This window comes from Salmo trutta, unplaced genomic scaffold (assembly GCF_901001165.1).
Source record: "Salmo trutta unplaced genomic scaffold, fSalTru1.1, whole genome shotgun sequence".
Taxonomy (NCBI): Eukaryota; Metazoa; Chordata; class Actinopteri; order Salmoniformes; family Salmonidae; genus Salmo; species Salmo trutta.
The window spans coordinates 210,354-224,550 of NW_021822189.1; the positions used below are offsets into that span (position 1 = coordinate 210,354).

General features: G+C 45.2%; 1 protein-coding gene across 2 annotated transcripts in view; it reads left to right on the forward strand.

The window, feature by feature from the left end:
* map7b (microtubule-associated protein 7b) overlaps positions 1-14,197 on the forward strand; it is a gene marked incomplete at its 3' end in the record, with an annotated part of 48,945 nt that overhangs the window by 16,110 nt on the left and 18,638 nt on the right. For both annotated transcript variants that reach the window (XM_029742987.1, XM_029742986.1), the window contains 1 exon segment: positions 13,253-13,366. In XM_029742987.1, coding sequence (XP_029598847.1) covers positions 13,253-13,366 — 114 coding nt within the window.

A 14,197-nucleotide genomic window follows, 5' to 3' on the forward strand; every position in this document is an offset into this window, starting at 1 on the left:
CATAATGATTATCCAAAATACACACAGCAATTTTAATTCCACTAAATAATGCAAATTAACTTAGAGACTAAGCATGACCGGTCAAATATATTTCCATCAATGAAGAATTTTATTTGTCTGCTTTAGTTTTTTTGCCAACAGACCGGCTAACGACAACTCCTTGTGTGTCGGGTGGGTGACAGTAGACTGACTGGTATCTACGCAGTTTTACGTTGGTCAGAACTCTGCAGGTCACAACCCCTGTGACAAGCTGGAGATGACACCAGGGGGTGTCTGTGGTGTAATGCTGGAGATGACACCAGGGGGTGTCTGTGGTGTAATGCTGGAGAGATGACACCAGGGGGTGTCTGTGGTGTAATGCTGGAGAGATGACACCAGGGGGTGTCTGTGGTGTAATGCTGGAGAGATGACACCAGGGGGTGCCTGTGGTGTAATGCTGGAGAGACGACACCAGGGGGTGTCTGTGGTGTAATGCTGGAGAGACGACACCAGGGGGTGTCTGTGGTGTAATGCTGGAGAGACGACACCAGGGGGTGTCTGTGGTGTAATGCTGGAGAGACGACACCAGGGGGTGTCTGTGGTGTAATGCTGGAGAGACAACACCAGGGGGTGTCTGTGGTGTAATGCTGGAGAGACGACACCAGGGGGTGTCTGTGGTGTAATGCTGGAGAGACGACACCAGGGGGTGTCTGTGGTGTAATGCTGGAGAGACGACACCAGGGGGTGTCTGTGGTGTAATGCTGGAGAGACGACACCAGGGGGTCTCTGTGGTGTAATGCTGGAGAGACGACACCAGGGGGTGCCTGAGGTGTAATGCTGGAGAGACGACACCAGGGGGTGCCTGAGGTGTAATGCTGGAGAGACGACACCAGGGGGTGCCTGAGGTGTAATGCTGGAGAGACGACACCAGGGGGTGCCTGAGGTGTAATGCTGGAGAGACGACACCAGGGGGTGCCTGTGGTGTAATGCTGGAGAGACGACACCAGGGGTGCCTGTGGTGTAATGCTGGAGAGACGACACCAGGGGGTGCCTGTGGTGTAATGCTGGAGAGACGACACCAGGGGGTGCCTGTGGTGTAATGCTGGAGAGACGACACCAGGGGGTGCCTGTGGTGTAATGCTGGAGAGACGACACCAGGGGGGGTCTGTGGTATAATGCTGGAGAGACGACACCGGGGGGGTCTGTGGTATAATGCTGAGGAGACGACACCAGGGGGTGTCTGTGGTGTAATGCTGAGGAGATGACACCGGGGGGGGTCTGTGGTGTAATGCTGAGGAGACGACACCAGGGGGTGTCTGGTGTAATGCTGAGGAGATGACACCAGGGGGGGTCTGTGGTGTAATGCTGGAGAGACGACACCAGGGGGTGTCTGTGGTGTAATGCTGGAGAGATAACACCGGGGGGGGGGGGGGGGTCTGTGGTGTAATGCTGAGGAGATGACACCAGGGGGTGTCTGTGCCAGGCTGTATCTGGGGCAGAGAAAGGGGTACTGTGGAGAGGGGGGTGGAGATATTCCATCAGTCACCAGAGTCCCGTTAATTCAGTCAGTCTGTCACAACTTCGCCCGATCAACAGGCTAGTGACGACGACACTGGGACTGTGTTTAGTTTAGTGGTGGTGGTAGAGGTGACTATGTAGTATTGCAGTAGAACGTCGCGTGGCTGGTGTGTGTGTGTGTGTGTGTGTGTGTGTGTGGTTCCTGTTTGTTCTTGGGGAGTGACTGCTCACCTCTATCTGCCGTGCATGTGACTAGGTGTGTGCAGGAGTCGGTTGACAAGGCGAGAATGGGCTGACACCAGGGCAGCAGGGGGGAGTCCCAGGGCAATCAATCAATCACATGTATTTATAAAGCCCTTTTTACATCAGCTGATATCTCAAAGTGCTGTACAGAAACCCAGCCTAAAACCCCAAACAGCAAGCAATGCAGGTGTAGAAGCACGGTGGCTAGGAAAAACTCCCTAGAAAGGTCAAAACCTAGGAAGAAACCTAGAGAGGAACCAGGCTATGAGGGGTGGCCAGTCCTCTTCTGGCTGTGCCGGGTGGAGATTATAACAGCACATGGCCAAGATGTTCAAATGTTCATAAATGACCAGCAGGGTCAAATAATAATAATCACAGTGGATGTCGAGGGTGCAACAGGTCAGCACCTCAGGAGTAAATGTCAGTTGGCTTTTCATAGCTGATCATTGAGAGTATCTCTACCGCTCCTGCTGTCTCTAGAGAGTTGAAAACAGCAGGTCTGGGACAGGTAGCACGTCCGGTGAACAGGTCAGGGTTCCATAGCTGCAGGCAGAACAGTTGAAACTGGAGCAGCAGCACAGCCAGGTGGACTGGGGACAGCAGGAAGTCATCATGCCAGGTAGTCCTGAGGCATGGTCCTAGGGCTCAGGTCCTCAGACAGAAGAGAGAGAAAACAGAGAGAGTTAGAATACTTAAATTCACACAGGACACCGGATAAGACTTGAGAATTAGACCAGATATAAATGACTAGCCCCCTGACACACAAACTACTGCAGCATAAATACTGGAGGCTGAGACAGGAGTGGTCTACTGAGACAGAGCCCCCACACCACTAGAGAGATGCCTTCAACCACCAACTTACCAACCTGAGACAAGGCCGAGTATAGCCCACAAAGATCTCCACCATGGCACAACCCAAGGGGGGTGCAAACCCAGACAGGAAGATCACGTCAGTGACTCAACAAACTCAAGTGACACACCCCTCCTAGGGACGGCATGGAAGAGAAACAGTAAGCCAGTGACTCAGCCCCTGTAATAGGGTTAGAGGCAGAGAATCCCAGTGGAAAGAGGGGAACCGACCAGGCATAGACAGCAAGGGCGGTTCGTTGCTCCAGTGTCTTATGGTGCTATATGAGGTCTCCTGTGTTATGGTGGTATATATGAGGTCTCCTGTGTTATGGTGGTATATATGAGGTCTCCTGTGTTGTGGTGGTGTATATGAGGTCTCCTGTGTTGTGGTGGTATATATGAGGTCTCCTGTGTTGTGGTGGTATATATGAGGTCTCCTGTGTTGTGGTGGTATATATGAGGTCTCCTGTGTTATGGTGGTATATATGAGGTCTCCTGTGTTGTGGTGGTATATATGAGGTCTCCTGTGTTATGGTGGTATATATGAGGTCTCCTGTGTTGTGGTGGTATATATGAGGTCTACTGTTATGAGGTCTCCTGTGTTATGGTGGTATATATCTGAGGTCTCCTGTGTTGTGGTGGTATATATGAGGTCTCTTGTGTTATGGTGGTATATATATGAGGTCTCCTGTGTTGTGGTGGTATATATGAGGTCTCTTGTGTTATGGTGGTATATATATATGAGGTCTCCTGTGTTGTGGTGGTATATATGAGGTCTCCTGTGTTGTGGTGGTATATTTGAGGTCTCCTGTGTTATGGTGGTATATTTGAGGTCTCCTGTGTTATGGTGGTATATATATGAGCTCTCCTGTGTTATGGTGGTATATATATGAGCTCTCCTGTGTTATGGTGGTATATATGAGCTCTCCTGTGTTATGGTGGTATATATGAGGTCTCCTGTGTTATGGTGGTATATATGAGGTCTACTGTGTTATGGTGGTATATATGAGGTCTACTGTGTTATGGTGCTTTTTCTTGTAGTCCACAATCACCTACTTTGTCTTGCCTATGTTAAGGGAGAGGTACGCACTGCCAGGTCACTGACCATCTTCCTATGCCCTGATCGACCTTGGGTCGTTAGCAAACTTAATGATGGTGTTGGAGTTGTGCACTGCCACACAGGCGAACAGAGAGTACAGGAGGGGACGAAGCACGCACCCCTGAGGGGCCCCCGTGTTGAGGGTCAGGGTGGCGTGTGTGTTGTTGCCTACCCTCACCACCTGGGGGCGACCCGTCAGGAAGTCCAGGATCTAGTTGCAGAGGGAGGTGTTTAGTCCCAGAGTCCTTAGCTTATTGATGACCTTTGAGGCCACTATGGTGTTGAACGCTGAGCTGTAGTCAATGAACAGCATTCTCACATAGGTGTTCCTTTTGTCCAGGTGGGAAAGGGCAGTGTGGAGTGCAATAGAGATTGCATCATCTGTGGATCTGTTGGTGTGGTATGCAAATTGGAGTGGGTCTAGGGTTTCTGGGATAATGGTATTAATGCGAGTCATGACCTGCCTTTCAAAGCACTTCATGGCTACAGACGTGGGTGCTACAGGTCGGTAGTCATTTAGGCAGGTTTCCTTTGTGTTCTTGGGCAACAGGGACTATGGTGGTCTGCTTGAAACATGTTGGTATTATAGACTGTAGTACAGACTGGGTCAGGGAGAGGTTGAACATGTTAGTGAAGACAGTTACCAGCTGGTCAGGTCATGCTCTGATTACATGTCCTGGAAATCCGTCTGGCCTTGTGAATGTTGACCTGTTTGATGTCTCGCCAGAGATCGTCGCGGGATTATGACGCTCCTGGTCTTACGATGAGCAGTACAGACACGGCTGTCGACTCGCTGTACTGATCTCCTGAAGCTATTTTTTTTTGTTCATAGGAAATTATGGCACAAATATTATGTACAAAAGAAGTTTCAGAATTGGTCAGGAACCTGCAAGACGGCAGCTAATCCATCTCTGCAGCGGCATCTTTTCTGCACCTGTTTCCACGTTGTAGCCTTAAAACCATTTCTTCATCTGCTTCGGCCTACGTTTTTACTTCCATTTTAGAGTGAACTACCAGGGAAAGTAAACTTAGCAACATGTTGTAAAATATTTTGTCTTCTACTGTACATTAGCCGACCGTCCTGCTCCTTTCTGTGCTCCACAGCCCACTGGATCAAATCAAATGTATTTATAAAGCCCTTCTTACATCAGCTGATATCTCAAAGTGCTGTACAGAAACCCAGCCTAACCCCCCCCCCCCCCCAAACAGCAAGCAATGCAGGTGTAGAAGCACGGCCTATCTCTGGCCTACAGTCTGTTATTCTATCACTAATGCAGGTGTAGAAGCACGGATAAGCCTCTCCCTGAAGTGGTGGGGTTTTTGCTTTGACCTCTTGCAGAAGATTTATTTGTACTGGAAAGTTTCCTGATGATGATGATGTGTAACCAGGGGCTCTAAATAAAAATGTAATTGGTAGCATCGGTGCTCCCAACATTAAAAGGTTAGCAGCAGTACATTCAATTTAGGAGCCCCAGAAAAAAACAAATATTTATTTTTATTGATTGCGATACAGCCTATATTGGGCCTATGTGAATTATAGCTACATTTGAAGCACATGTTGAGTCCTAGAAACTAATACTGAACTCTGTAAAGACACTAGTTTATTATAAAATATAAATGTTTATATGAGTACCTGTCATGGAAATTAGTCATTTGTGGAACAGTAGGTTTCTACATTGAGTAAAAGCGCTATTTAATTTATTTTCCTATTGAGATGCATTACATTTAAAAACACACTGTCTCTTTAAAAACGTCAGGTTGGTAATGATGAGATCTGTCCGTTAATTTCTGTGATCAAAGACAGTATGTCTGGTTTAGAAACTCTGTGATCAAAGACAGTACAGTATGTCTGGTTTAGAAACTCTGTGATCAAAGACCGTATGTCTGGTTTAGAAACTCTGTGATCAAAGACAGTATGTCTGGTTTAGAAACTCTGTGATCAAAGACAGTACAGTATGTCTGGTTTAGAAACTCTGTGATCAAAGACAGTATGTCTGGTTTAGAAACTCTATGATCAAAGACAGTACAGTATGTCTGGTTTAGAAACTCTATGATCAAAGACAGTATGTCTGGTTTAGAAACTCTATGATCAAAGACAGTACAGTATGTCTGGTTTAGAAACTCTGTGATCAAAGACCGTATGTCTGGTTTAGAAACTCTGTGATCAAAGACAGTACAGTATGTCTGGTTTAGAAACTCTGTGCTGTGACCAGCCAATGAGGTAACATTTTTATTTGATTTTATTTATTTCACCTTTATTTAACCAGTTGAGAACAAGTTGTCATTTACAACTGCGACCTGGCCAAGATAAAGCAAAGCAGTGGCAAACAAACAACAGAGTTACACATAAACAAACGCACAGTCAATAACGCAATAGAAAAGACAATTACAAAAATGTGTGTGCAAATGTAGATTAGGGAGGTAGGTAATAAATAGGCCATAGAGGTGAAAATAATTACGATTTAGCATTAATACTGGAGTGGTAGATGTGCAAGTAGAGATACTGGGGTGCAAAAGAGCAAGAAGATAAGTAACAATGTGGTGATGACGTAGGTAGATTGGATGGGCTATTTACAGATTGGCTGTGTACAGGTACAGTGATCGGTAAGCTGCTCTGACAGCTGATGCTTAAAGTTAGTGAGGGAGATATGAGTCTCCAGCTTCAGAGATTTTTGCAGTTCGTTCCAGTCATTGGCAGCAGAGAACTGGAAGGAAAGGCAGCCAAAGGAGGTGTTGGCTTTGGGGGTGACCAGTGAGATATACCTGCTGGAGCGCGTGCTACGGGTGGGTGTTATCGTGACCAGCGAGCTGAGATAAGGCGGGGCTTTACCTAGCAGAGACTTGTAGATGACCTGGAGCCAGTGGGTTTGGTGACGAGTATGAAGCGAGGGCCAGCAAACCAGAGCGTACAGGTTGCAGTGGTGGGTAGTATATGGGGCTTTGGTGACAAAACGGATGGCACTGTGATAGACTGCATCCAATTTGCTGGATAGAGTGTTGGAGGCTATTTTATACAGTGGGGCAAAAAAGTATTTAGTCAGCCACCAATTGTGCAAGTTCTCCCACTGAAAAAGATGAGAGGCCTGTAATTTTCATCATAGGTACACGCCAACTATGACAGACAAAATGAGGGAAAAAAATCCAGAAAATCACATTGTAGGATTTTTTTATGAATTTATTTGCAAATTATGGTGGAAAATAAGTATTTGGTCAATAACAAAAGTTTCTCAATACTTTGTTATATACCCTTTGTTGGCAATGACACAGGTCAAACGTTTTCTGTAAGTCTTCACAAGGTTTTCACACACTACCACAACCCTTTACAGAACACAGCTACAGTAATGTAGTGATATCTACCACGACCCTTTACAGAACACAGCTACAGTAATGTAGTGATATCTACCACGACCCTTTACAGACAGAACACAGCTACAGTAATGTAGTGATATCTACCACGACCCTTTACAGACAGAACACAGCTACAGTAATGTAGTGATATCTACCACGACCCTTTACAGACAGAACACAGCTACAGTAATGTAGTGATATCTACCACAACCCTTTACAGAACACAGCTACAGTAATGTAGTGATATCTACCACGACCCTTTACAGAACACAGCTACAGTAATGTATCGTAACGTTTTAGGGAATAATAAAGAATCTGTACCTTTTTCAAACCGTTTCTGCTCCAGTGTAAAATTTATATATATTTTTTTTCCCTGACAACAATAAATGCTGATTGATTGATTGAGCTTCTGTGTTTTGTGGTATCGTAGCCAGGTGTTTGATTTCCACTAAATGTTTTGGTAAGTCACAGTATTTAAGTTTTTAAAAGTACTTTTTTTAGGAGAGATTGGTCTGCACGCAGGCAGCTTGATATTATTTGACAGTTCTGGTTGCCTAGTGATGGACTTTAGTCTCGCGTCAGAAGCGTCATTCTTTTACATACAGTGGGGGGGAAAAGTATTTGATCCCCTGCTGATTTTGTACATTTGCCCACTTACAAAGAAATGATCAGTCTATAATTTTAATGGTAGGTTTATTTGAACAGTGAGAGACAGAATAACAACAAAAAAATCCAGAAAAACACATGTCAAAAATGTTATAAAATGATTTGCATTTTAATGAGGGGAAATAAGTCAGCAGGGGATCAAAATACTTTTCCCCCCACTGTACATGTAAAATGTCCTTTCATATCTCCAGAGAAGGTTTCGTGTCGGCATTTAAAAAAAAGAAAAGAAAAATCAAACGTGCCTTCGCCGATGCTCTTTCAAGGCGCCACTTTCCATTATGTCTGAAAAGGGTGATCGATACAGGCGACCGGTAGCCTGCTGTCTTTCCATATTTAGCCAACGAGACAGAAACACTTCCTCCCACTCAGCTACCGAGACCCGATGATATCTCTGTATCACAGTGACATTGGTGCCATGAATAGGCTATTCTACTCACAACAGACCGAAGACTGAACACACACACACACACACACACACACACACACACACACACACACACACACACACACACACACACACACACACACACAACAGACCAATGACTGAACACACACACACACACACACACACAACAGACCAATGACTGAACACACACACACACACACACAACAGACCAATGACTGAACACACACACACAGACCAATGACTGAACACACACACACACACACAACAGACCAATGACTGAACACACACACACAACAGACCAATGACTGAACACACACACACACACACACACAACAGACCAACGACTGAACACACACACACACACACACAACAGACCAACGACTGAACACACACACACACACACACAACAGACCAACGACTGAACACACACACACACACAACAGACCAACGACTGAACACACACACACACAACAGACCAACGACTGAACACACACACACACACACACACAACAGACCAATGACTGAACACACACACACACACACACACAACAGACCAATGACTGAACACACACACACACACACACAACAGACCAATGACTGAACACACACACACACACACAACAGACCAATGACTGAACACACACACACACACACAACAGACCAATGACTGAACACACACACACACACACACACAACAGACCAATGACTGAACACACACACACACACACACAACAGACCAATGACTGAACACACACACACACACACACACAACAGACCAATGACTGAACACACACACACACACACACAACAGACCAATGACTGAACACACACACACACACACACAACAGACCAACGACTGAACACACACACACACACACACACACAACAGACCAACGACTGAACACACACACACACAACAGACCAACGACTGAACACACACACACACACACACAACAGACCAATGACTGAACACACACACACACACACACAACAGACCAATGACTGAACACACACACACACACACACACACAACAGACCAATGACTGAACACACACACACACACACACAACAGACCAATGACTGAACACACACACACACACACAACAGACCAATGACTGAACACACACACACACACAACAGACCAATGACTGAACACACACACACACACAACAGACCAACGACTGAACACACACAACAGACCAACGACTGAACACACACACACACACAACAGACCAACGACTGAACACACACACACACACACACACAACAGACCAATGACTGAACACACACACACACACACACACACACAACAGACCAATGACTGAACACACACACACACAACAGACCAATGACTGAACACACACACACACAACAGACCAATGACTGAACACACACACACACAACAGACCAATGACTGAACACACACACACACAACAGACCAATGACTGAACACACACACACACACACACACAACAGACCAATGACTGAACACACACACACACACAACAGACCAATGACTGAACACACACACACACACACACACACACACACACACACACACACACAACAGACCAATGACTGAACACACACACACACACACAACAGACCAATGACTGAACACACACACACACACACACAACAGACCAATGACTGAACACACACACACACACAACAGACCAATGACTGAACACACACACACACACAACAGACCAATGACTGAACACACACACACACAACAGACCAATGACTACACACACACACACACACACACACAAACAGACCGACGACTGAAGACATCATTAGTCGAGAGAGAGCAGGCAGGGCAGCGTGAGAGAGAGGAAGGCAGGGCAGCGTGAGAGAGAGGAAGGCAGGGCAGCGTGAGAGAGAGGAAGGCAGAACCATATCTGATGTCTTGTCTCGCCTCGCTAATTCACCAAGTAGCTTAAAGTTTGCCTCTTTCTCTCTGGTTTTATTTAAATTACACAAATTCCCACAGGCTTTTTGTATTCCTTATGGATCCCCATTTAGTTCCTGCAAAGGCAGCAGCTACTCTTCCTGGGGTCCAAACACATTAAGACAGTGCATTGGGAAAGTATTCAGAACCCATACCTTTTTCCACGTTGTTAAATTACAGCCGTCATCTAAAATTGATTATTTTTCCTCATCAATCTACACACAATACCCCATGAATACAAAGTGAAAACAGGTTTAGACATTTTTGCAAATGTATAAAAAAAAATAAAAAACAGACCTTATTTACATAAGTATTCAGATCCTTTGCTATGAGACTCGCAATTGAGCTCAGGTGCATCCTGTTTCCATTGATCATCCTTGAGAAGTTTCTACTTGATTGGAGTCCACCTGTGGTAAATTCAATTGATTGGACATGATTTTAGAAAGGCACACACCTGTCTATATAAGGTCCCACAGTTGACAGTGCATGTCAGAGCAAAAACCAAGCCATGAGGTCAAGGGAATTGTCCGTAGAGCTCCGAGACATGATTGGGTCGAGGCACAGATCTGGGTGAAGTTACCAAAAAATGTCTGCAGCATTGAAGGTCCCCAAGAACACATTCTTAATTGGCAGCTTCATTAAATAGTACCCCCAAAACACCAGTCATAAAATCAACAGTGAAGAGGCAACTGCGGGATGTTGGACTTCTAGGCAGAGTTGCAAAGAAAAAGCCATATCTCAGACTGGCCAATAAAAATCAAAGATTAAGATGGGCAAAAGAACACAGACACTGGACAGAGGAACTCTGCCTAGAAGACCAGTATCCTGGAGTCGCCTCTTCACTGTTGACGTTGAGACTGCTGTTTTGTGGGTACTATTTAATGAAGCTGCCAGTTGAGGACTTGTGAGGCGTTTGTTTCACGAACTAGACACTCTATTGTACTTGTCCTCTTGCTCAGTTGTGCACCGGGGCCTCCCACTCCTCTTTCTATTCTGGTTAGAGCCAGTTTGTACTGTTCTATGAAGGGAGTAGTACACAGCGTTGTATGAGATCTTCAGTTTCTTGGCAATTTCTCACATGGAATAGCCTTCATTTCTCAGAACAAGAATAGACGAGTTTTAGAAGAAAGATCTTTGTTTCTGGCCATTTTGAACCTGTAATCAAACCCACAAATGCTGATGCTCCAGATACTCAACTAGTCTAAAGAAGGCTAGTTTTATTGCTTCTTTATTCAGCACAACTGTTTTCAGGCATGCTAACATAATTGCAAAAGGGTTTTCTAATGATCAATTAGCCTTTTAAAATGATAAACTTGGATTAGCTAACACAACGATGCCATTTGGAACACAGGAGTGATGGTTGCTGATAATGGGCCTCTGTACGCCTATGTAGATATTCCATTAAAAATCTGCCGTTTCCAGCTACAATAGTCATTTACAACATTAACAATGTCTACACTGTATTTCTGATACATTTGATGTTATTTTAATGGACACATTTGCTTTTCTTTCAAAAACAAGACATTTCTAAGTGACCCCAAACTTTTCAACGGTAATGTAGGTTGTTACTCCTCGCAGTTCCAGACAGGGCAGGTCACAGGGAAGATTGATTGGCTGCTCTGTGTGGGTGGGTGGGTGGGTGGCTGCTCTGGGTGGGTGGCTGCTCGGGTGGCTGCTCTGGGTGGGTGAGTGTGTGGGTGGCTGCTCTGTGTGGGTGGCTGCTCTGTGTGGGTGGCTGCTCTGTGTGGGTGGCTGCTCTGTGTGGGTGGCTGCTCTGTGTGGGTGGGTGGGTGGCTGCTCTGTGTGTGTGGCTGCGGTGTGTGGGTGGCTGCTCTTTGTGTTGTCGTGACGTTAATGTCATGACCTATGTTAAATTATTACCCTATTTCCTTTTTTTAAAATTTTTGTAATTATTTTTTATTAATCATGTAACAATTAACTCATTAGGAATTTGGGGCACCACGGGAAGAGTTGTATAACGAGTTGCCGTCTCCCGAATTAAACTCTAAAGATACGTAGATCTTTTACATCATCAATAAGTCACTTATCATTATTACCTCATCAGTCTCATTCTGAACGTCACATGATCGTTGGATCCCCAAGAACCCTCCTGAATATTCAGTACTACACATTGATTGGATTATTTATTTACTAACAAGCTAAATGATAAGATAACATGGGGATACATATATAGGTTATTGATTAGATACTTAGTCCACTGGGGACTTGTTGTCGTCGTATTAACACAATATGACACTTGCAGAGGGGCGGGAGAGAGACAGAGTCATACATACATTTGGGAACTACGCTCACAACAACCCTAATACTTTGGTCCGAACTGCCGCTCTTTTGGGTATGAAGTAATCGGTGTGTTTACGTGTTGAAGCCTTCGTGGGCAGAGTTCCTCTTGATGAGAAAGGGCCTGTTCCTCGGTGTAAATCTCTGATTTGTCCCCAAGCTGTCACAATGTCCTTTCTCTTAGTTGTCTGTTTACTTGTACTCTTTCTGGGAGAGGGGTCTTCTGAGGACAACGTGAAGTATGTAAACCTGATATACACGGTATGAAAACTCTTAAGTTACCATGTTTTCCTTCATGCAACTTTTAATGACATCACAAAGTAGACATACATTTTCCATATTTCATCATTCATTAAAACCCCACATCACCCCTCTCCCTCTCTGCGGGAGAGAGCGAGCCCTGAAGTGCTGATCCACTGTAACCTGATCCTTTGGATCCTCACAGGAGAGTCATGACACTGGTTGAATTGATGGAGCACTCTACTAGCCAGTCAGCTGATCAATACTTCCCTCTGATACTCAACCAGTCAGCTGATCAATACTTCCCTCTGATACTCAACCAGTCAGCTGATCAATACTTCCCTCTGATACTCAACCAGTCAGCTGATCAATACTTCCCTCTGATACTCCAGTCAGCTGATCAATACTTCCCTCTGATACTCAACCAGTCAGCTGATCAATACTTCCCTCTGATACTCCAGTCAGCTGATCAATACTTCCCTCTGATACTCAACCAGTCAGCTGATCAATACTTCCCTCTGATACTCCAGTCAGCTGATCAATACTTCCCTCTGATACTCAACCAGTCAGCTGATCAATATAACACTGACCGCTGTGTTTGTGTCTCTCCTCAGTCTGTGTGATTGATCGCTGTGTTTGTGTCTCTCCTCAGTCTCTGACTCTCAGACCAAAGCAGAGGAGAGGAGATGGTCTGGTCAGACCCAGTCCTCCACCCCAACCGTAACTCTTTCACCGACTCCCAGCAACAATGCTGCTAACAAACCAGGTGACCTTTCACTCTCTCCTTTTCTATCCTCCTTTTATCACCTATGGCCTTCTTTCCTTATCTGTCTCCCTCTCTTTCTGTGTCTGTCTCCCTCTCTTTCTGTGTCTGTCTCCCTCTCTTTCTGTGTCTGTCTCCCTCTCTTTCTGTGTCTGTCTGTACCTCTCTTTCTGTGTCTGTGTCTGTATCTCTCTTTCTGTGTCTGTGTCTGTATCTCTCTTTCTGTGTGTGTCTGTATCTCTCTTTCTGTGTCTGTCTGTCTCCCTCTCTTTCTGTGTCTGTGTCTGTATCTCTCTTTATGTGTCTGTGTCTGTATCTCTCTTTATGTGTCTGTGTCTGTATCTCTCTTTCTGTGTCTGTGTCTGTATCTCTCTTTCTGTGTCTGTGTCTGTCTCCCTCTCTTTCTGTGTCTGTGTCTGTATCTCTCTTTCTGTGTCTGTGTCTATCTCTCTTTCTGTGTCTGTGTCTGTATCTCTCTTTCTGTGTGTGTCTGTATCTCTCTTTCTGTGTCTGTCTGTCTCCCTCTCTTTCTGTGTCTGTGTCTGTATCTCTCTTTATGTGTCTGTGTCTGTATCTCTCTTTCTGTGTCTGTGTCTGTATCTCTCTTTCTGTGTCTGTGTCTGTATCTCTCTTTCTGTGTCTGTGTCTGTCTCCCTCTCTTTCTGTGTCTGTGTCTGTATCTCTCTTTCTGTGTCTGTGTCTATCTCTCTTTCTGTGTCTGTGTCTGTATCTCTCTTTCTGTGTCTGTCTCTCTCTTTCTGTGTGTGTGTGTGTGTGTGTGTATGTGTGCGCGTGCGTGCGCGGTTGGAAACTTAGATCTGGAGTGTGTGTTAG